Here is a 24,235-nt window from a genome sequence, read left to right on the forward strand (position 1 = left end):
CGCCTGGTTTGTGTGTTTTGTTGCTTCCTTTTTTTTCCTGTGCGACCGCGTCGTCGTCCCTGGGATGGGACCGTGAAGCAAACGGCAAACCCTGATTAAATCGCTACCACGGCGTATTTGTTTACGCCGAGCTCTGGGTTCGTTCCTACTTTCTTACCGTTCCTTTTGCCGCCTTATTTTTTTTTTTTGCTGAACGAGATCTCCCGAAGGATCACACCGTTCCTCTTGTCTGCTGTGCCCCTTATGGAGTGGGAAGGCAAGGTATCTGTGCCCTTTTTGGGGGGAATTGGTTTTTGTGGAATCGGCAGTCAGGATTGTGTCGTTTCGTTGGCGTCGCTGTCGTCGTTTCGCTGGCGACAGACATCACCTACAATGCCCTCCACGGCCCGCTTGGCGGTTTGTCGCCGTCGTACCACGGTGACCCTTACGGGCCTGGTGTGTGATCGCTTTCTGTGTGAAAGCGACCATGTAGTCCACAAGTGCACATGCAAATTGGGTGACCGTAACAAAATAATGACCCCTTTGGATGGTGGGCAAAGAGAGCGAGAGGGAGGGATAAGAGACGATTGAGAATCGCGAAAAAAGGACATCGATTTGCATCGATTTTGCTGATGCTGACGCTTGCGGGCCCGTTAATGTGTGTGTGATTCGAGCTGATTCCAATATTCGCATCCGTAGCGTGAATATTGATGAACCCGATGATGTCTTCGGTTCTCCACGCTGGATCTGACGGCTCGTGTTGGACATACGACATCGATGAGTCAAATGAGTTCAGGGCTTGGAGGAGGGGGAAACCAACCCAAAAACAAACAAGATCAGCAGGTTGCAAACTCTTCCCTCGAGCGTTGACTGGACAAGAAAGTGTGTGAAGAACCCCTAAGTCACCACCAATGTACTGCGTTTGATAGTAAAAATCTTTAATTTGCTCCACCACCACCAAGAGACCGTAGGCTGGCTTTAATTACTCCATCCCGAACGGCATCCAGATTTCCGATACGGGCCCGGTGGATTATGCCGCTGTAGAGACTTCTTTTTTTTCGTCTCCTCCCAGCAACCTAGACAGCTATTCGGGGCGGGCGGGACCCAAACACCCGTAACGTCCTGGGAACCGAGAATCACTGCGGGTTTGGAACTGGTTTGCCCGAGCCAGTGGTACTGCCGACCGGAGGAGGGTGAACACTGGGGCGTACTGGGTTTATTGGTTTCCTCTACGTTTCTGCATATTAATTGGCGATAATGAGCAACCGGTGGGACCACCGCCGTGACGCGACCAACGTGTGTGCGCCAGTTCAATATTCCAATCCCACCCTCCAATGTCTCCGCTCCCTAATGAGTCTGGGTTAAGATGAGGTTTTTTGTGTATGTGTGTCGTTCTTTTAATGTCCCAGGCAAGATCTGGAGCTACAAATCCTACTCCTTTCGACACCTGCCTGAAGCGGAATGGAATGTTGAGGTTCCGATTGCCACACGAAGACCTCCCAGATGAGGCCCGCCAACTTCTTCCAGTACCGCCACGGTCGTTGCACTAACCTGGCCACCGGTCGTTGTGTGCTTATCTGCGTGTGCGTGTGACCAATTGAATGGGCATTGACAAATCGGCTCGTTAGGCGCGTTGTTTCGGTGGCATCTTCATTAGAAATGACAATGGGAATCATGGGTTTGGAGCTGGAATGGCTGAGGTAAGGTAGGGATGATTCGAGAGCGACAGTTGGGCGTTGAAAAATGAAGTGTAATTGAGATTGGAGGAGAATGATTTTGTGAAGTGTTGCATTTATTTCACCAGCATCTAGCTATTGGGGAGAGGGAGTTTGTTTCAAAAGTGTCCACTTCTGAGCGGTTGCATGGAGAGCATGCTTGGAGTTGGGAGAGAGTGAGAATGATTACTCAACATCAAAGAAATGAGGATTTATAAATTTTATTTGCATATTGTGTTTAATGACGAATACAACACAGTACTTCGTTGGAAATAGGCATAGGAAGATGTTTGACTTTTTAATTGAGCTTTTGGAACACTCTTCAACAATAATAACATTGTTACTTTACTGGACGATGGAATGTGTCTGATTGAAAAATGTCATCCAGCTCTACAAAACAAAAATCTACCACGATAAGAAATATGTCCTCCGTGACAAAAAGCACACAAAAAGTAAGACAACATTCTTGTCCCCAAATTTTCTCCATTCTGCGCTTGTCACGATCAGCTTCGCATCATCGCCAGTCCTTCCCGTTTTGCACATAGCTTCTTCTCCCTACCAGCTTCTTGCATCCAATGCATCCCCGCCCCGTCCCAAGCCTACTGCAGCACTTGAGATTTCAAAAGTGAAACCAAAACGGCGAGCTACACGCAAGGGAAAGAAAACCCACTGCGCTAGATAAATTACTCTTCTCCAAACTCGCGGACAAGGATCTTGCGATTTGACAAGGAAAATATTTGTAAGCGGCGGTTTTTTTGTTTGTGTGTGTGTGCATGTGTCGCGAGTGTCGCCAGTCGTCTTCGCTCTTTGCTTTGCTCGCTCAGCTCCAGCTCCAACCTGCCAGAGGAGTAAACCTAACACCGAGAAAGCGAAGAAAGAAAAAAACTGCCGCCGCCGCCGCCGCCGAATCGAACGCATAAATTGAATTCCGTCTGTCGGATTTGGCGTGCAAACGATATGTTTTATTCTGCCGAGCGCGTTCTGCTGTGGACAGAAGCGTGGAGGGTGAACACACACAAACTGGACTGGAAAATAATGAGCCCCCACAAAAGGCGCGGGGCCGCGGGGTAGTGTAACGAAAGGTATCAATAATAATGGCGCCATTTATTGATTTATGCTCGATTGTTGTTGTTCGCGCGGGCCGGCAGGCGAACGGGGGGAAGAATATCTTTTCTGCTAAAGCAAGAAGGAATGAATGGGAAGAAAAGTGCGACCAATGCGACCGCTTCTAATGCGTTCTAGCCATTTGGGAAGAAAACGCAACCACAAAGCAAATCCCCCCCTCCAAACGCACACTGCCCACCGATTATGAACATGCATGAATTTGTTTCTTTTATGCGGCCGCATGTAAAGCGGTGCTTGGAGCTAGAACTTGATGTTGTTGTTGCTCTTGCTCTCTGTTTGTAGTTCGTGATGCTGATCGCCATTTTTTTTTTTAATTTTGGTTCCCGTTTTTAGTGGGTGGTCGTAGAAGCGAACTGGCAGAATTTCGTTCGTTCATTACTTTGCTAATTGGAAGCATAATTGAAGATGAAAAAGAGCATCTATGGGAGTATGAACTTATTTTCAAACTGGAATTGTTGTAGCTTAAATAGAAAATCAATTATATTTTTCAACAATTGGAAAAACGTTACAGTCGAAAACGTATTTTCTTTCTAGCACACTACAATTATAATGTTTATTGCGCTGAATTCAGTTGTTCAGTATATTACTTTTCCTGCAATCAATGGGATTTGTAAATCATCGAATGTTATAAAACATTATAACATTGTAATCATTGTAACAATGTTGAAACAATGACAATAATAGTATTAAGGCAATATAAAATGCCCATGTTGGCTTATCCTACACTGGCTTTAGTATCTCAGACGCAGAGCTTTTTAATATTGTATTCATAAAATAGGTCATTTTTAACCTTAATCGCTAGATCATATAAAACCAAAGTTGATGAATAATGCTTTCTTACATTTGAAGAACACATAAAGAGCGTAGATCATGATCATTTTAGTCTGTGAAAAATAACGTAACACATTTTAGGCACTTGTCAACACTGTTTTTGGCATTAAAATCATCCTTTGAGACGATGAACTATCGCTCTTACTACCTCACCATAGTTGCGATTTGTGGTCCCGCAAAAGTGAAGCGCGCTCCGTGTTAGAAGTAGCACCGCCGTATTGGTTGGGTTGGTACGGGTAGACGGTATAGTAGCTGTTGCAGGCGCAAATGCCTCTGTACACCTTTCCCATTAATCAGCCTTCTCCCCAACCCGTAAAAACACTCGACACCGTGGTCGTGCGAGTGTTGGAGCGGCTTGGGTCTGATTTGTTTTTTTAAATTTTGTTCGTTTCAAACTTCCCGCCTTGAATTTCCTCCCCTGCAATTTTATTCCGTGTCATTAATACCCGTTTACTCTCTTATCTTCAAGGTTGGCGATGCCTCCACCGTTTGGGTATGTAACACTATTTTTTTTACACACTTTTGATTTCTACTGTCCCATCCTACCCACCACAACCTGCGCGGTGCAATGCTGTGCGCTACAAAAAAAAACTAATGCGGAAATGCTCTTGCGTGTGCGCGTGTTTGTTGCGTTTTGATGAACGACGAACGTGAACGCACAGATTGAGGTAATTGAGAAATTTTGCGAAAGCGATTTACAATTGTTAAAGATAAAAATGGTTTGACTGGTTTTGGAGAAGATATTTAAAAGAAGGAGTAATTACTGCTACGTATGACGTTTTTCTAGCTGTGCATATACGCTTGGCTTAAGAACGTAGCCTTTAACGGCAGTACGCCATAGTGTCATTTTCAAGTGCTTCGGATTAGCACCTCACTGGACGTGAGTTCGATTCTGCTTTATCGCTTTATACGGGTGGTGAGATAATATCATTTCCATTTATATTATCACGTAAACCCGTTGTTTAGGCATGCAGGCATTGCATTAATAATGCAGCATACAAAAAGAAGAAGAAGAAGAGGCGCTAGTGTTTCTACTCGCATTCGCCTGCGTGTGTGTTGAGCGCGCCACAAGCTTTATGAAGATAATTAATGATAATAAACCGATCGTCCGTGCTTAAGCCGCACGCCGCGCCTTCAGTTCGCTGTGCAAGGGAGAAGGGTAGTAGTAGGGGGAAGCAAGTCTGTTTAAGCCCACCCAACAAGCGCGCATTTCTTCCTCCACAACAGCAGGGGGTGGTTTTTACACACACCCGACGGGTGGAAAATCCGTTTCAATTCTAGCCGATGCCGCCGCCTCTGGTGCTGCAAGCCGGCCGCCGCCGGGTGATGGCAATGATTACCGGCAATCAATAAAAATGAATATCAATATTACTTTGCTACCCTTGTAATGGGGTGAGGGGATGAGAGGAGGTTTACATAAAAGTAAAAATGCCGCCACGATCACCGCTGGGTGGCGGTGGAAACATAAAACACAGACACACACACACACACACGTTGAGGAAAAACACGAAATCCCATAAAACAGTGCCCCTCCACAGCATCACTGTGGTTCGGTGAGGTGCATTTTGTACCCTCTTTGCCTGTCTCTCTCTTTTTCTCTTTCTATCTCTCTCAGTTTAATGTCAGCTACAGGGGGAGAGTACATTGCAGCGTTAGTGCGAATGTGCGGTGTGCAAATATGCGTGCGAGGAGGAAAAGATTTATTAAAGCCAATAAAAACCGCTGCGCCGGTTGAAGCGCCAAGGCGGCATTTGGCTTTAGACTGCTGGAGATGAAATTGTTATATGGCAGCTATAGGTTTAAATTAACTTTTACTGAAACCTTTATTCAAAACAATTTAAAATAGATGGTAATAACACAATTGACACTAAATAAGGTAAAGCTAACCATCTTAAAATAGACAAGGCTTACACCAAAAATTGAAGCAACGCTCAAAGTGAAGTCATCGCGGTGCGACATGCGCTCAACCAATTATTTCCAATTTCCCGACAAGAGCACACACACACACACATTCCTCCCTTTTGGGGGTGGCGGGGAGGTTGTTTTGCCGTTGTCGCCGTCTCAAGGTCCTTTTGGTCGCCCACCTCGTGAGAAGATCTTGGATACGGAAACAAACCCCCCACAAATGCAGCTTCCCCCAGCCGCCTCGCTGCAATGCACGAACGCGATCAAAGTACTTCCGCGGGGTGCGTCACGCAATCACGAGCGTCTAAAAACATCGGTGGTGGTCATCGGATACGCGCAGGAGGGGGGGGGGGGGAGGTCTTTAACATCGTAAAGCGCATGTTTCGTTTGTGCATGCCGGTGCGCTTGCCGGTGCGCCCGAAAGGCTCGCGTGGGGCGCCCGTCGGAAGAACGCCGGCGCGAGTGAGCAGGCGCTTGCATCGACGCCAGAGGTTTTTGTGTTTTTATATTTAAAACCATTTCTTCCCCAGCCCTGGGGCTTCTTTTGCCGTGCCTAAATGGACTTGTCGCATAGGGAGGAGGGGGACGGAGTGGACAACGATGTATTCTCTTTCTTTCACTTCCCTCCTTGCCAAGCGCACTTGTTGGAACACCTTTTTGCCACCAATGCTGAGCCAATGTTCGGGTGCGTTGGTTCGATGGGATGTGGATTAAACGAAAAAAGCAAAGAAAGACACTATTTGCTCGTGGTTCCAGAATCCGGCAGTTCACGATTAAGGTTCGCAAAATCTGCTCCAAAGCAAGAAGAGCGAAATCAAGCGACGAACCTTCCCATTCCCTGCATGTCCTTTTTCATTCTTGGGCCACTTGATTTCCCGCTCCACCGCTCCCATTTGTGTTTTAACCCTAAGTTCAACCGGATATCGATTCGGTTGTCGCCCGCTCGGAGGTCCGCTCGGAGGTCCCCGTCGGGATGTTAAAGAGCGGCGCTTGCGACGGGAGATCAAAGTCCCGATCCGCCCGGTAAGACGAGCGCACACTCGATCGAAACACGACGCCAACTCGCATGACGCCCATTCGTCGCCGGGGAAGTTTTTTTTTTTTGCGTACGCACACTCACACACACACACTGAAAGCTGCTTCCCGTTTTTGGAGTTTCTGGCACCGGAGTTTGGTCTTTAGTGAGACGATTTTGCTGCCGCCGCAACGCTGGAGTCGCCGGAGTGATCAGGTTTTTTTGTTGGCGAACATCATCGCAACGGACCACGGGGGAAGGGATTGAGAGAGAGAGAGAGGCGCGAAGGGATAAAATCGTTTAAAGTCGGCCGAATTTCGTTCCCCTCATAGCCACCGGACCCGGGCCGAGGGTGGATGGGTGAATCCGATTTTATGGTGCTGGTGTGTCTTTCGTGTTTTTATTAGGAACCGTTGCTCGGTTCGGTGCGGAAATTGGGTGTCTGTTTTTTTTCTCTCTCTCTTTTAAGGGTTTGGGTTTTTTGTTTCTTGTCGCTCGCTTCTTTCACTTAATAATCCCCACCCAAAGTGTCCTTTGCCGGTGGTGCAGTGTATCGTGTTACGATGGGTACCAGCAGCGTCTTTGATGTATGCCTGTTTTATTTTCTCCTGAGATTGTTCGGGCTCGGGAACGCCATCGGTGGCAGGGAATTGCTGAAATAACTTCGCAGACAAATTATTAGATCGTTTGATCTGGTGAGGTATCGGCATTGCTGCTTGCCAACTCTTGCTCGTTGCAGCTTGCCAACTCTTGAACAGAAAAGGGAAACATTGTAGAAATAAAACACAATTTATGCTGAGTTTATCTAACAACATTTCACAGCTTTGATGCTCAATTTTGAACAGCTTAGTTTGAGTTTAGTTTCTCTCATTTTGACAGTTTAATACAGCTTGTCAACCACTTGCCGTAGTGATAGTTTTATCTCCCTGCAACACTTGTCGGTAAGATAAGCCTGCACAATCAATTAAATACTTGTCCGACTCAGCTCAGCTCGCTGGAGAGGATTTATTTCTTATTAATGATCTTCAGGAAATGTATAACAAGTTCTTGTTCTCTTCTGAACTTCCCGACCATCCTCCTCAAAGCTTCATTTATCAAGCGCAATTTATCCGACAGCTTTATACTTCTTACTTCATAAAGCTTGAGTGAGCTTACATGCGCGACATGTGTCACAAAAAGAATACATGTGGGGATTCGTAGGTTTCAAGGACACACCACGCTGCTCTACATATTACCTCGAAGAAAAGGCTAACGAGCTGCCACAATAAGTACAAGAACAAGTAACATCAAGTGATAAACAACATAAATTACCATTAATTGCCACCCGGGGTGAAGTGAAGCCGCTCACGAGCTCCTTAAGAGCCGGCTTGCAAGCCGGCTACCTACCTGCCGGCCCAGTGAGGTCCCAGTGAGTGTGAGCCCGTAACCATTTCGGATAAAATGTCGCTTCCGTTCCAAAACGAAATGACAGCGACAGCGAGCGCGGGTCTCGTTCTCTGTTTGTTCACCTCTCTTAATCTTAATCTTCGTCTATTAATCAATAGCGACAAACGATGAAACCCGACCACACGGCCACTGTGAGCGCGGGACAGGTGACCCCGGCGCAACCGTCGTAGGTTGATCGTGCCTGCCCGATAACGCAACGAGCGATCGTTTTTTGGAGCGCAGGCCTAATTTCGGGTGCGCTTCGGGTGCCAGGGAAACAAGAAATAAAAACCCTAAAACCTGTCACCTTTAAAGTTTAACCAGCGTAACCAGCCTGTTAAATGAGCCGACCTTCGATGCGCGCGCAGGGAGGGTTGGTGAAGATCGCGTTAATGCGACCACCGCCCGTTTGCTTCCCAATTAGAGTGCGATAATGAGAAATGAAATAATTCAAATTATGTTGTAATTCCGTTTTGTTTTGTTGCTGTTGGTAGTATTATTCATTGTTTCCATTTTGTAGGTTTCATTAAAAAAAAGTAAAACGTTTCTCTACTCAATTAGAAATATTTTAACTCACCTAATTAATTGAACGCGGATGTGTCACCCTCACGAAAATTAGATCTAGATAACGGGAGGAAAGAATCGGCCCGGTGACACAACCAGGTACAATCCTTACGCGCCTTCCGTGAAATCGGTCCCAATTCGCACTAAACCGTACCACACATTCTACAATCTCGGCTCAACGATTCGGCGATCAATCACAAACAAGCAGCAAACAACTGCAAAACAAAAAAGCATAAGCAAAACGGACCGATCTCAGCGAGCGGAAGGCGATCGGTTTAATGATCACATCATGATTAATTTCCCCCCGGGGTGGGTAGTTTAACGTTTTGCTTGTAACGTTTAGCAAACACACGAGCGCCCGCTTCCCGTGGCGCAATGCCGCCACCCTGAATCACTCTGGGCACTGGGCGGCAAGGGTGGTGATCGAATAAAGATGATAAATGGAACTCTCCACTCTCTCGACCAGAGGAGTGGGCACGAGGGGAAACAGGCTTCCTTCTGGCTCCATTAGATGGCGCTAGCGCCCCGGCTGCCCGGGAAGGTGGTGCCCCCGAAACTCAAACGGTTCGTCGCTTGCTGCAGCACACAAGTCTTTCGTTTCGCTTTTGCCTTGCTTCACAGTCGATCGTGGTACACTGTTTCGTTTTGTTTTTGCTTACTTCTTGGGTGGAGGAAGACAGAGAGAGAGAGAGGAAAAAACAAACAAACAATCCACTGCAAGCTGTGGCTCCCGTATTGTAACCGATCCCGGCCTACCTTTTACCCTTCGCGACCTTCACCAACCACACCACGCCAGTCGATCGATCGTTTCAACCCGGCGTCGGTCGTCGCGGGGTCGAAATAAAATCCAAAATAATTGGTATCTAAACATATGTTAATACAAGCCACCCTTGGCACCTGGCGACCCCGGTCGCCGGTTCGGCGCTTTTTTTGCAGTCGGGCGCCATACGATCGGCTCCGCTGCCCGATTGCCACCCGTGCTGCCCTAGGCTACCAGCGGGCGCTCTCCGTTTGCCGCTTCCTTCGCCACTCGCACTCGAACGTCGCGTGCAATTCTCGCGCAAAAAAAAAGACGAAAGAAAACGTTCTCACGTGTTCGCTGGGTTTGGCGAAATCCTTTTAAGCGTTAAGCGGAGGCCCTTTCCCTTGCCTTGCTGCTGTGCGATCGTGCGATCGCGCCCCGGTTTTGGTATCGTTAGCAAGAGCGTGCCTCCCTGCCACCCAGTCGCGCTCTGGACGGGCGTTTTGCTTGTCTGCCTTTTTCGCCTGGTCCTTCCCTGGCAGCATGATTTGTTTTCCCTTCGCGCTCATTCACTCAACCCACCCCTTCCCCCTGTGGTCGGTGGTGACCAATGAGCCCCGTTCAATTGTTTCAAATTTTGCAGCCTCAACTCTGTGGTGGCAACAATCCGAACCTGTCTCAAAAAATCCGATGCGGCTCGGCAGGGTGGCGCTAGCCGGACTGCAAACGATCACCCATTCCCCTGGTTCCCTTGGCACTAGTGTATTTGTTTACTGTCTTTCCGTTTTGCCTCTTCGTTTTGCCGTTCGGTGGCGACCGTCTATGTCTCGTTCGGCCACTGAAAGGAAGCTGCACACATGTGCTCCGTGGCCTAGCCACGATGTTCTAGCTACTGGTTTACAAGGGGGGCGAGCAGAGAGCATTTAGAATGGTGCCTCTTTCTCTTCGCTTAATTATTTTATATGAAATTGGTGTAGTTTTTACGATTGTCTGCTCTGTTTTTTTGTTTTGTGGGTGCTTTGTGGCGGTGGCTGTCGACCGGCGGCCGCCTCTAAAAGCAGACGGAACAGATTCATTTGTATGTTTAGTCTTTTCGTTCGTTTCTTTCCTTTCTTCCCTTGTGTACATGCGCTTTTATGGACTTAGTTTCACGTTTTAGCAAAGCCTGCTGGAGGCTGCTTGTGTGTAATGTTTTTCTTCTTCTTTTGATGTTGATTCATTGAAGCAAAAGGTTAAACGATTCGGTCAAACTGTGTGTGTTTGGATTTGTGTGCCGCAATTGCTTGGGAAAATGAGGAGATGGGAAGTGGTCACATCCTGCTACATGGCACAGATTAATTAGCCGAACGGGTGTAGCTCGTGTGACCTTGCGGATACAGGAAGCAGAAGTTAATAAAAACAAACTTTGCTCCCCCCCCGCGCCTTGCTCGGCGCACACTAGCTCTAACATGCGCTGATGCCCGATGCTTACCCTTTACCGGATGCATAAAACTGGCCACTTCTGGTCCTGGTGGGCGGCCGACCGCTCGAGAAGCGCGGCAAAGTGTGAATGGAGTTAATTAAAGTTTTGCTGACTTGCTGCTGGCGGCTAGAAAGAACGTACGCACAGATCATGCTAAGGAATGGGATGCTGCGTGTTGTTGACCTTCCGGTGGAGTGTAGTTTGTATCTTTATTTTTTGTTTACTGTTTTGGGAATGCAAACTGTATAATAGGCATTGTTTTTGTGTACAACATTGTTGAGTTATACTGCTTCATTGCAAAAAAAAAACCATTGACGACATGATGTCAATACAAACCGAAGCACAGAAGCACCACCTAGAAAACGATGCCACTAATTAACGTCTCAAGTTATGTGCTGCGGTTCCGAAACGGTTTCCGTGTGATGTGGTTTTGCTGTGTGGGAAGCTTTTTGGGAGGGGGAGGGGGAAGTGGGGGTATGCAAAACTCGAAATTTCTGTTTCTCTGCACCAGCGCCCAGCAAGAAAGTCTGTTTGAAGCGCGAAGAAGAAAAAAACACCAAATCTCCCAAAATAAAACGAGAGCGAGAGAGAGAGAGAGACTGGAAGGGCACTTGTTTTGAGAGGAAAAACAGATTTTCTTTGATCTTGTTGATTTGGGGAGTTTTTTTCTTCTGTTCGTTGGTTTGCTGTCAACTGTACATTGATGGGTTTTATTTTTACCTTTCGGTTCGGTTTATTCAAATGAAGCGAACGATGCAAATCAATCCACTCGAGACACAAACCGCAAATTGTGAAGGGTGGGGGTCGGTTTTGGGGGGGTGGGAAAAGTGAAAGGAAATGAAGGGCATCGGTACGGTAAAAGGAAAACAAGCAAAAGGTCTTGGTTTTTTTCTTCTTCTGGATCCTTTGGTTGGACGCAAGAGGACAAAATTAAATAGTTAATTTGCGTTGATTTAATTTCATTTCATTTAATAATAAATCCAATTTATGTCTGTGGTGTGCAAATTGTGTTTGTGTGTGCGATTTGATGGAGCAATCACTGTTGTAAATTTTGAATAATAATTACTGCGGGGATGTGTTAATATACAAAGCTATAAATTAGGTTGAAACTCTTCCAGCTTCAACGAAATGCAGCATTTTCCATACAAAATGTATTAAATTTTCTAGATCAAATGTTCAAAACGAAGCAAAATATAACAGTTATAGGCAAACGTAACGATTTAAGCGAGCATTCCGTACAAACGAGCGTGTGGAAAGCATCCAACTAACCACTCCTTACTTCCTTCGCACACTTTTTCTTGAGCATATTTGCACTCTTTTGTAACTATTACAAAGAGGAGGGAAAAATAATGCAAAAAAAACCCCGATCGTTAGGTGAGCTGCCATCGGCGGACCGGAAGAGGCAAATAAACTTATCCACCCATCCGATCGATCGTTAAAACGTAGTGACAATCATTAGCGAAAACGATTGTGGGGAGGAAAACACAGTGACATTAGTAGCATTGGTTGGTTTCCCATGCCTTTTCCGTCCACGCCACGAGACATTCCAGCTAATTGAACGTGTCATTTGCTTTGTGCACAGTCTGCCAGTCTCCTCTATTTGCCTGCCCTATCTGTGTGCTTTGATCGGTGGCGTTTTTTTTACGTGCAAATATACGCTTTCCGATGACGAGGTGCGGACAAAATGGCTAATTTAAGTCAAATGTCATTTTTATTATGGCTCAGTATGTGTGTGTGTGTGTTTTTTTTTTGCTCGGTACAGTTGTTAAACTTACATCTAGCTGGTGCGATTACCTTTTTTTCGAAATTTTTCCTGCTAATAAATTATTCCAACGCTGTTCGTGAAAAACGAAACTAGAACACTTCAGTGAATGAGCTCGATTTAAACGATTTCCCAGAATGGCCGCGCAGCACGAACACACACACACACGTACCACACGTGCATCCTGTGGGAAATCGTTTCGAAAGGTGTCCCAGGCGAGCGCGGGTTGGCCAGTGATTTAGCCCAGTTCCCTTTGCCTCCCCGCCTCGGGCTCTGTCTCCTGCATTCTCTGTGCGTCGATATCGCGCCAGATAAGATAATGTTAACAGACCCCCGTCTGCGGGCGCGTTGGTGTCCAGGAAAGGTGAGCCAGACACACACACACTGATGATGGGCTGCTTATGATGATGATTAATAACATTAAATTACATCCATTAATAAAATTGAACACAAACGACGTGAACACGCGCATACGAGCCGGCCCTGGCTGGCTCCAATGCTGGCGAGGACAAGGGAAAGCACAGGACCGAATGCGAGGGTGTGCGTGAAAGCGTGTGTGTGTGTGTGTGTGTGTGTGTGTATGTTTAAATGGAAGATAGCACTCGGATGGTTTTTGGGTTCCTTGCTTTTTTGCTATCTTTCTCCACTCTTCTTTTAATGGGAAATGTGTGGCCCACCTACATGAAGCTTCCCTCGCTTGCCGTAGAACGTTTCCAGACAAATGCGCTAATGGTAAAGGCAAGGGCAATAAGGTGAATAGGAGATAGTTTTGCGAAGGAGTGACATGATAACGTAGTCTATGGAATGCTTTTGTATGGTCGACTACTCTTCTGTCTGCGTTGGCTGTAGCTTCGGAGCATGTTCGTTCTTCTTTTTTTTGCCAGGGTGATTTCTAGGGTGATTTTGGAAACGTTTTTAGTGCCACACAGTTTGCTGTGAGTCGTCACCAAGGGTAAACCCCACACAATAGCCCCAGCAGCAGAGTGCGTACGATAAAGGAAGTGGTCGGCCACAACCATTCATAGTTGTGCATCGATTGTGAATCGTCACGCAAACCGTTGCTTAACGACTTTTGCTCAACATTTGGTTAGCCTTTTATTGAAACTTATGTGGTCGTTGTACGTTTGGCATTGTACAAGCATCAGCGACACATCGTAGGGTTTTGTCTATGCTGCTTGGGTGAAAATTATCGAACATTTTGAGGTTTTTTCTACCCCCTATGTAATGTAATGTGCTCTGGGGTAGTTGTTGGTATTACTATAACAGACTTCTCATTTTCAATAAAATGGTTCAATTAGTTTGTTTTGTTTGGAATTTATATTTGTGAGACTTTAATGATGTTGCATAATAATTGCCATTGACAGTTGAAATGATGTTTTTATTTTTGTTTTTTTTTAATTCATACAAACGTGTATTGGAAACATTGCTATCGGTTTAACTTTGAAAAAAGAATTGCAAATACATGCATTGATTGGTGTTAACAAATGAAGTCATTTTAATGTGTTTAAAGATAACGATAAATAAGCAATATGGCTGAAGTCGTTCTTTTTGAATAAAAAAAGAAGATAAACATAACGTGTTTCTTTACACAGCTGAACTATAGCTGAAGTTATTAGTCCCCTGTTACTATGCATAACACTCCAATATTAAGCTTAATTGATAAAGTTAAGCTGATTTTTTCAATGTTCTGAAGTATGCAAATACTGACATCGATGTTATTATGTAGTTGTAATGTTTATTGCTGGACAAATATGTTTAATTTAAACGTCATGTTGTCATATAAATCTTTCACATTCTTCATCGTTACTAATACATTCGTTGCCACTTACATAGTTAATGCTCCAACATGCAGGGATTTAATACAACTGGTCTTTCCTGTTGTATGTAACATTTTTTGTGTTATTGAAAACAGTTGAAAAAACGCATATATTCGATAACACTCTAACCTTAACAAGATTGCCCAATCTCTCTTTCTTCCCGACGGGGTTTTTTGTGCTTTGAAATATATCATGCAAGACAAAAAAATAGAGAACGCGCATAAAATCATTTCCATTTTTTATCAACTGCACTCAAAACAAAGTTGTTTGGAAATGTTTTAAATATTGCATTTAACAGGCTCTTGATTATTTCACTATTGGCAATAGTGGCCACTTGCAAAGGTTTGGTTAATATTGAATATTAAAATCGGCACACCTAGCAAATGCAAATGCAAAGTCCTGATTAAATTAATTTTGAGCTAATTAATTCCTAAAGATTCTCCCCAGCTTGAAGAAAATACATTCGAATTTATCTTCTTCTTCTTCTTTTTTTGGCTCAACAACCGTTGTCGGTCAAGGCCTGCAAGTACTACTACTTGTGGGCTTGAAAATCAGTTACTTATTGTTACCATAGCAGGATAGTCAGTTCTACGTATGGTGGCGTGGTCCTTTTGGGGCTTGAACCCATGACGGGCATGTTGTTAAGTTGTACGAGTTGACGACTGCACTACGAATGTATAGCACAGTTTTAATGTGAAATACTATAACTTTTATTGTAGTACATTAGAGAACCGTTGCAAAAATTCTGCACTGAACCGCTCAACCGTTCAAGCGCAGTTTAATGGAATCATAGCTCGTTCCCTTCTTCGGGGAGCTTTCTGTGCGCAAAGTCGCTCTTTGTGTGTACGCCTCTGTCCCTACCCTTCCGTTCCATAGGGGTAGCAAATCACATTATACGTGTGCAGTATGTGTGTTTTCCCGCGAGCGTTCGCCCTGCCGGCACCTGATGATCTCAATGGGAAGCCTTTTTCGCTCTTTCTAACACTCCGCCACACATGTACGGTGTGCTTATAGGAGTGTGAGTTGTCACATGAGTGTGCCACCCTCCATAATGTCAGCAGCAGCAGCAGCAGCAGCACAAAAATGGCAGCTTGCTCCGTCAGCTCTAATAAGGTAAGTCGTGTAATGTGGTTCTTGGTTGAAACACACACACACGCACACATACGCAAGAATTTGTACCATCTTATACCGGGTGGATTAGTGGTGTTTTGTATGGGTGCCAACGGAACACGGGCATGGCGGGTTGGAGGATGTATGCACTTTATTAGCACACCACACCGTGACACCATGTTTTGCACCGGCTTAAAACACCAGCCCGCCCGACCAGGCAAAGCGGAGCAATGGGTGGAAATGGGTGGCCGTCGTTGCGGTTGTCACTTGCACTGCCCAACCCGAGATTTGCCATCCAGCTTTTGTGCCTTACTACCCTGCACTCCCTGTTTAGTTTGGGGTGAAACAGGGCGAAGGATGAGACGGGTGGACAAGAAATCTGATACCTGTGTGCAGTCCGCCATTTCGCTTTCCTGGTGCACGAGTGAGGTTTGGTATGCGTTTTGTTTTGTTTTTGTTTTTCTTCTGCACTGCAGGTGCATTTCAAACTCCCTTTTGCCTGTGTGGTGTGTGCGAATTCTTTCTTTCTTTTTTTCTCTCTTTCTCCCAATAGCCATTTTGGATGGGAGCAAAAGCGTCACGTGTGGAAATTAGAACTAAAACACACCGTGTCCATATCGCGCAAGTGTAAGTGTGCGTGTTCGTTTCACCGGGACGAATAATCATAATGGCGTACGGAGAGACAATAGTGCCAATTCCAACGTTGGTAGTGTTATAAAAGATTGTTGAAGAACTTTCATATATTTCTAAAGTTCGTTTATTTGTGAATCTTTCATCAAACTGATCGGCCAAAAGATTTATTTTTTCCAATTTTTACTAGTTAGATGAGCGGAAACAACAAACTGTTGCTATGAAGAATTGAAATTAATTAACATTTGTTCGTTAAAATTCTAAAATAGGAAGATTTTCTGTATTACAGGGTTTCCTAGCCAATCCGGGCTTCGTAAAAATTTAATTTAATAAAATTACATAAAAATGAAATATACTTTCTTACAAATCAGTTAAAATCAGTTAATGTGCCCAATACGTCGCCCAAATGAATATTTACGGCGACCGATAACACCTTTGACGATGCCGGATTGGCTAGATAAACCCTTTATTTTTAGATAAACCCTTTTACCACCTTATTAAAGTTTGAGTGCAATAAAAGACATTTGTGTGTGTTTTTTAGGGACCACTTTTCACGCATCCTAGCTATAATACGTAAAACCAAACGCAGCTTCCATATTGTTTTGGTCCTTGTTGTCTGCTTTGTAGCCTTCTCTTTCCTTTTAATGTAAAGGTGGCTTCCATTTGCATCCGCAGTTGTTTTTTTTCCTACACACATCTTCCACGCTATAGGGAGCTGCAGCATGCAGGTCCTCCAGAGAGCAAACCATAATCTATGGACGCAAGATACGAGGCTTTCATATCCGCTCCCATGTTGTTTTTTCTTCTTCGCCGCTTTTAGCGCTCTTCATGAATTGTTAGAATGCACACGTGTGTGTGTGTGTGTTTCATGTTTGCATTATGCGTTTGCATACTGCATTATGCATTGCCATAAGGGTCCCTAGATGGCACAGCAGGACAATGATGCGTGCATTATGGCTGCCTGGCAGAAGGGTTGAAGCTTTTTTTTTCTGTCCCAAATGGCCGAAAGGAGCAAAAGCAGTGATTCGAAAACCGTGGAATCAAAATGGAGACGCATCCTGTTTTGCATTTGTGTGCATTGAAAACAGCACTCTAGAGTAAAGGCCTGTATGTGTGGGAAATGCCGTTGTAGAGTTTAGAACTTTTTTAAACTAAAAAAAGAACTTTTTTTTAATCTGACTCATTAGCTGCCACTTCACAGCACATATACCACCGCATAGCCCAACAATGGGAGGAAATGTGCAGTCGGGAAAGGTCAATCGTTTGTTTTTTCCTCCTCCCCCGGTTGAATGCGGAAGCTCGTCAAATCCACTACACGCACAAGCGCAAGCAGTATCTCACGGATATTGTCGTTTTGTCGGCCAGCAAATCATAATCGGTTATGGCCGTCGGCATCATTTGATGTTGTGACCGCGTTCACCGGCGGCAACAAGACACCGCCACAGGCACAGATAGAGCCGGGGTGGCGTAAAAGACAGCAGGAAAGAAGCGGCGAGAGGGTTACGTTACAAAACATTTGTCGCTTTGTTTTTTTTTTTTGTTAGTTCATTTCATCGTACAATCAACAAGCAAAGCGTCATCGAAAGTAATGAAAGAAAGAGGATGGAAAGTAAAAAAAATGAGGTGACTAGCAACCAAAAAACGCACTAACGATTACCACGCCAGCAGCAATAATGCGAAGGAAATGAGACACAAATGAGGAAAGGAACTGGAAGCGAACAATGCTCACGTGGCTAGTGGCGGCACCAGAGTACGTCACCGGACAAAGAGAGTCCGCTCGAATCCGGAGCTTGTGTCCACCCGTTCCGTCCCGTCCCTCAACCCACCAAGTTGTCGTCTAGCGTTGAAAGCGATCAGTACTATGTTTGTTTCTTCTCCGCTTCATCAGACTGCTGCGTTTGTCTGCTCCAGCGAGCAAACCTCCCTTTCCAAAAGGCATACGCCCCACGATACCCACACAACCATGGATTACAAAAGATGACAAAACGGTGCCGCACGCGGTACAGAAGCTTTAAAAATTAGGAACGAAAAAAACCGCCCAAAAGAAAAACCAACAACCCAACGTTTAGACGCACATACATAGTGCAAACATAAACACTGTACAGGCGGCATCATAATGCACGATTGGAGCGAACAACAACAAAAAAAAGCGGCCTATACCCGTGGGATCCAATAACAAACCTTGCGCGAGCCGCCGGATCTGAGGAACTAATTGAGTACAGCTTGCTTGCAACTGAAAGTACGCTCCGCCGCGGGGATTGCCATTTCGGTTCTGTTTGAATTTGAACGCTTAGAAGCGATCGTTTGAGCCGAGCAAATATTGGGAGCGGTTGATAGGCCCCAAATTGATGAGCAAATTAAAGCTCAATACGAGGTTGTTGCATCACCCGCTCCAATCGGCTCCAATCGTCTCCGGGATCTTTATAATGCCATTAAAAGAAACGATCACACTCTGTAAGCGCATAGAGCATGCAACGCTTTAATTAATACATTGTTGCGCCTGCGCTGCGAACGACTTGCGTGAAGATGCAACTCTTATCTCCGTGTGCACCAATCAACCTAGAATTGCATTGCGTTTGCAGCAGTTTTCCCTTTACGTCGATAACTATCGGCATCGGAGCTGTTGCAAGTCGTTTTAAACTTGAGATAGAGAGAATGAGACTAAAAAATCACTATCACTACCCAACAAATGGTCCATTTCCGGTCCGGACAAGTCGGTGGACGCAGGTGGAAACAGGGAGGGCCGACAGGCGATATCTCTAGGTGATTGTTTGATTAATGAAACCATTTTGTAGAGGAAGAAAAAAGCACAACTCAGTTAATAAACAGCAACCAGTTTAGCGTAGAGCAGCCAGAGCTCCCCTCCGGTTTGATCGACGATTTGTGATGAAGTGATGAAGTCGGTGGGAAGTGTGAGATTGCAACTGCAGTAGTTCTGGCGTAGAAAACCGGACAAAATAACCTGTCTGCGGAGTGTCGATTACAAAAAAAAAAGAAGAAAATTAAACTTGTTGCTGACAAAGTTCGTTTTTCTCCAAAACTGTTTGTCTTTTTTGTGGTTTTACATATAGTTTTGTAGCTGTTGCAGTACACTTCATAAGGTGGCAACCATTTTGAAACTCCAAATAATCCAAAAAACGCAACCAACGATTGGCTGCGAGTACATTGAGGTACGACCAGTCACTGCAGCGCAATCGTGAACCCGCATGGTTCTAATTGAATTTTAATGATATTCTAACCACCTTTCGTTCCGTTCGAGTCCATCAAGACCACCGTGAGTGTGTAAGTGAGCGCATTGGAGTGCTTTTTAAACCCTGTAGTTGCCCCTGTTGCCGTTGACCAACGGAACGGAACGCGGACGATTCCATTGGCTGGACTGCTGTGCTGTGAACGGCGCAAATGCATTAGAAGATTCGGGTCAGGACGATAAGGTGTGTGTCCAGGTGTGTACCGAAAGTCTAAAGCCAGCTCCTCAGGATTGCGGAGAGAGAGTGAGAGAAAGAGAAGGGAGGGGAGAGAACTCAGTGTAACACTGTGCTAATCTTGCCATTCAACCGAGGTGGCCCATTACGGTGCAAACGCACCTTCGTACGTCAAACGTACTGCAATTAGTGAGACTCGATCAACGCACAACGCCCGACCGGACAGGACTTTACCCCTTTTCCCGCAGCGGCTCTTGGTGCTGCCGTCTCTGCGTTCGTGTGTGTGTGTTGGTTTTTTCTTCCTTTTTTCTACTGAATTAATTAACAGCTCAGAAGCAGTCGGCTGCATCAACTTCAAGCTGGCCTCCCCTGCGTAAATGAGTTTATTTATTTATCGTATGCAGGTTCGAGCTCTCGGGGAGGTTTTTCTTAGCCGGTGGGCCTCTACACCTCTACACACCCACCGCTCGTCCGGGTGCCATTTGCCCTGCACCCTTCCCTTCCTCATCGTCCACGAAGGAAACGCGCCACGTCGCGCAAGAACACGTTCGCAACAGTCCTAATGGCATCTGACACATGATTAATTTTTACGCCATTACAACGCCAATCCGAACGGGGCAAGTGACAATTCTTTTTTTTGCTGTTACTTTTGTTTCTTTCGCTCTCTTTGGTTCTTGGAATTGGTTTCCTTTTTTGCGTTTGTGTGGAACCAGTTCCACTGTTTTTGCCAAGAACCACATTAGCTTCACTATTAGTTGCGTGCGTGCCAGTGCGAGTGCGATCGATCGATGGATGTCGTGCCATTAGGGAAGTGTGGTGGCGTGATGCTCGTGTGTGTGCGTGTGTGTGAGCGAGTGTTTACGCTCGCTGTTTGGCATACGATTAGCATAATCAGGCCCAGCAGTTATGAGCGAAAGGATAATTGGGTAATTTGGACGAAGCGCGAGACACGCGGGGTGACAACGCGGCGCAGGTGGAACGGACTTTGCCTGCAGGAGGTGGTAGAATGGATTCGAAACCATGTACGACATTACTAGCACAGTTAAGTTGAAGAAAACTAAGTACTAAGCTAGAACATTGCTCCTGCACAGTTGGTGTAATGACTTTACAATAAACTAATGACAATGATTTGCTCGAACAAGATTACCCATGTATGTTTGAAAACGTATTAACGGTGAAATCACTTAACATACTATATAACGTATTGAAAACATGTTTAGACAACTGTCCTCAAATCAAATACTTTAAACATAAACTACAACGAATAGACGAGAAGTCCTAGTGATAGCTTATATGCTGTTGAAAATGTATATTAATGTCATTGATTATTGGAACTTCTAGGAAAGAATATAACGTCCTTCGCTAATGCAGTGAATGGACTGTGGATGGGACAACAGCTACACAGAAGCGTGAGTTCAGAAAGGTTGAAACTAACATATAACTACTCCGAAATCAGTCTCTAAAAGCTACAGTCCATCAGTTGCTCGATGGAGTAGAAAATACAATTGCTCATTGAGGTTTAACTCTCGAAGGAGTTAGCTACTCACGCATTACTTAATTCACTGAACGTGAGTTACTAGCCAGAGTGGAGAGCAAGTTTACTGAAGATTCCTTGAACGTGAATTAACTCATCAAATTATGTGAGTTACTGTTTGGCGTAGAAAGTTAAGTCGTCATTGAATTCTTACAACTCTTTGTGATTTATGGATTATTTATGGATGTTCAACCTTAATTTTTTAGTTCTAATAATTAAAAATGACATAAAACAAATGTACCAATTTGTAAAAGCATTGATCATCAAAATCAATATGTAACAAAATGATCATTTTAGTACAAATTTTCAAAGGCATCAAATTAACTCGCACAATCTATGCATTAAACCAGTATGCTAAAATTCAACTCCTCAACCAAGAACCCCTGCAGCAAGTTATTCAAATTTGTTCCATCATTTCACGTAGTTCCAACACGGTAGCTGAGACCTTTGCCGGCCTTAACTTTCCGCCGCCTTATCAAATGATAAACACCCGCCTGTCAAAGCCTCTCAGCAGCGGCGCCGTTGAATTGACATTTAAGTTGATAGTGGTCGCGCGGTGACCACAGTGACCCGCGTACACAGCGTAGTTTCGGTGGCAGAAAAGAGTTTACCCACACTGCTAATGCTGCTGGCTCGTCGTCTGGCTCGTCAGCTTTCGGGTGAGATTTAAAATCGCAAAACAATAATAATAAAAATCTCGCACAGTTTCCCACACCGGGCACCCGGTACACGCACCGTGTACAACACGGAGCGCACTTATCAGCGAGCGCATGCGTAATGCATGGGTTACAACGGGCGGGACACGGGGGGGACAGAAATTAAATGATGTCACGGCCGGCGGGGCCGACTGTACTAATACGCGAACAGCTAAAGCACCACATCAAACGCCCGAAATGCCGCCCGGTCCAATCGGAGACGAACCGCCCGAAAACGGCATCCGTTTGATGATTTTGCTTTCCAGCAGGCTAGCGCAAGAAAACACGGCCCAAAATTAACTGATTCTACATGTTGAGCTATCTCCGTCTGTGTGTGTGTGTGTGTGTGTGTGTGTGTGTGTGTGTGTGTGTGTGTGTGATTTGGGAGCCTTAAAGACCTTGATCTTGAGTAATTTGAGTGGGTTTATGTTTCATTTGTGTGTGCTTATTCTCCTCCAAAGGAGTCCGGGCGGCTGCGCCACGTTTGCGTAGTTTCGCTGTTAATGGCTATCACTGGGCCGCGCGATGAAGCGCTGCGATTTGAGTTCTTCTCCTCCACCGCTCATTTGCCTTCCCCCTACCAACGATATATGGAAATAACCAGTAGCTGCCAGCGAGGCGATAAAAGCACTAATGAAACGACTTTTTTATATGTCCGCGTTGTTCTTGTTGGTTGTGTTTTACTTTTTGCTCCTACAAGCACTTTCGGGCGCTTTTGCTTCTTCACGTGGCGGCTTTGCGTTCCGTTTTTCATTCAGCTTTTTTTCTGCTTGCATTAAGAAGCAGCAGTTTGCGAAAAACCGACCGTTTCAGGGGGACAAATGTTGGGCCGTTATTGAATTGTTTTGTTTCGATTCGGCGCCGTTTTCTTGTGGTCCCGATGGGATTAAAACCGATGCTCAGCAGCAGTGAGGGTGCGGCGGATGTGGAAGAGTTGAGCAGAGCGGGGGAAGGCATTAAAGAGTACCACCCAAAAGCAGGACGAGAAAGACGCCACAACAAATAAAACCCAACACTTTATGGATGCATCCCGTCGCCTCGTGGTACGTTTTGATGCGTGTTGCTGTTGAATATTTCAACGTTCTGGCTTGGTCGTCTTTTTGTCTTAAAGTGAAATTTTCACCTCATTAAGTGTTTGAGTTGTGCACCAAAGAGATAGAGAGGGAGAAAGAGAGATGTGGCTGCAACTTTATTCTAGTTTCGGTCGCGTTTGCTTACAATCTCAACACCGGAAGCCATGAAGTGAATTTCTAAGCACCTTCTCGTCGGATGTCTCTCTATCGCCTCATCCAACCGTGATTTGCTACATAATGTTCAATAGTTTATTGCGTGCTTCACTTTCAGAGTGGAAAGAAGGAACCAAACCGAAGCTACCAAAAGCCCCCGTTTTTTTAAGGTGTCTCCTAATCGGCACCCGGAAAACGTAATTTACACACCCGCGGTACGCGGATGATTTCAACAAAGCAGGCCACACCATTCAAACGCTTAGCAAAGACAACCACCCTGTGCTTCGGTAGGCGGGGGGAGGGGGAAGGGTTTTGGGATGGGGTTTGAACGGATCTCAGCACCTCATAAAGATGGTGAGTTCATTATTATCTAATGTGGAAGTGAATGCCTAAAAGCCCTCTTGCTCCCTTCCGTCAACGACGGCTTCCAACGACGGTGACTTCAAGCCGGTGACTTCGAATGTCATGCTTAAGCGACGAACCCTTTTATTCCGTTTTTTTGGGAAGGTCGTTTCTTCTTGTTCCGTTGATAATCGGTGAAACGGCTTTTGGTTTTGTGGGGATACCAATCCAAAGCAGCAGCAGCCTGCTCCCTAGTGTCTAATAAAGCTATCGTTTTATCGGTCACATCCTCCAGTCGCTTGGTCCATCATCATCTTCGGGGAGCCCCTGGGGAAACCCTGGTGTGTCTAATTGAATATTCCACTATTAATTACCACACCACGGCAGACGTCTACGGCCTTGTGTTGTTTTGTTTCTTTCTCCACCTTGATCATGTCACAGCGCGGTTCTCAAAAGTTCCCTTGCCGTGTCTCTTTGCATGGTTTAGAAAACGAAGATCAAAATCCAACTCATCGTTATGGAAGGTGGCTCATTAACGTACGCTCGAAGGTGGTGATGCTGACCGCCACCGGACTTCCTTCGCTTATGAGACGCGATCGGCCATCATTTCCCATGGGAGCCTTAAGACCCGTGCGTGTGTGTGTGCGGTGTAATAAAGAGTGAATTTTTAAAAAATTCCAAATCATTCGAAAAAAGCCAACGAAACCACCTTGAGACCACACGGGATGCTGGACTGAGAATGGGTTCCTGTATTTTTTTCTGTTATTTTCTGTTCGCCCCTTTAGCATCTTCCTCCTTCTTTCCTCATTTATATTGTCACTTGGTATCGGTCCCAACTTTCACGGGGTGTGCTCCTCCTGCTCCATTCGCTCGTTTGCATTTCGGAATCGGGCTCGATAGTAAATAAATTGTCCAATCAACACCATGCGCCATC

The 24,235-nt window shown here is 45.4% G+C and overlaps 1 protein-coding gene across 4 annotated transcripts in view; it reads left to right on the plus strand.

The window, feature by feature from the left end:
• Positions 1-24,235, plus strand: part of LOC120902272 (optomotor-blind protein-like) — a 132,252-nt gene that overhangs the window by 77,352 nt on the left and 30,665 nt on the right. For 3 of the 4 annotated variants that reach the window (XM_040310881.1, XM_040310879.1, XM_040310880.1), the window contains exon 5: positions 4,120-4,143. The exons of the other annotated variant lie outside the window; for it this stretch is intronic. In XM_040310881.1, the coding sequence (XP_040166815.1) occupies positions 4,120-4,143 (24 nt within the window). The remainder of the gene's footprint in view (positions 1-4,119; positions 4,144-24,235) is intronic. 4 annotated transcript variants of the gene reach the window in all.

Source organism: Anopheles arabiensis, chromosome 3 (assembly GCF_016920715.1).
Source record: "Anopheles arabiensis isolate DONGOLA chromosome 3, AaraD3, whole genome shotgun sequence".
NCBI lineage: Eukaryota > Metazoa > Arthropoda > Insecta > Diptera > Culicidae > Anopheles > Anopheles arabiensis.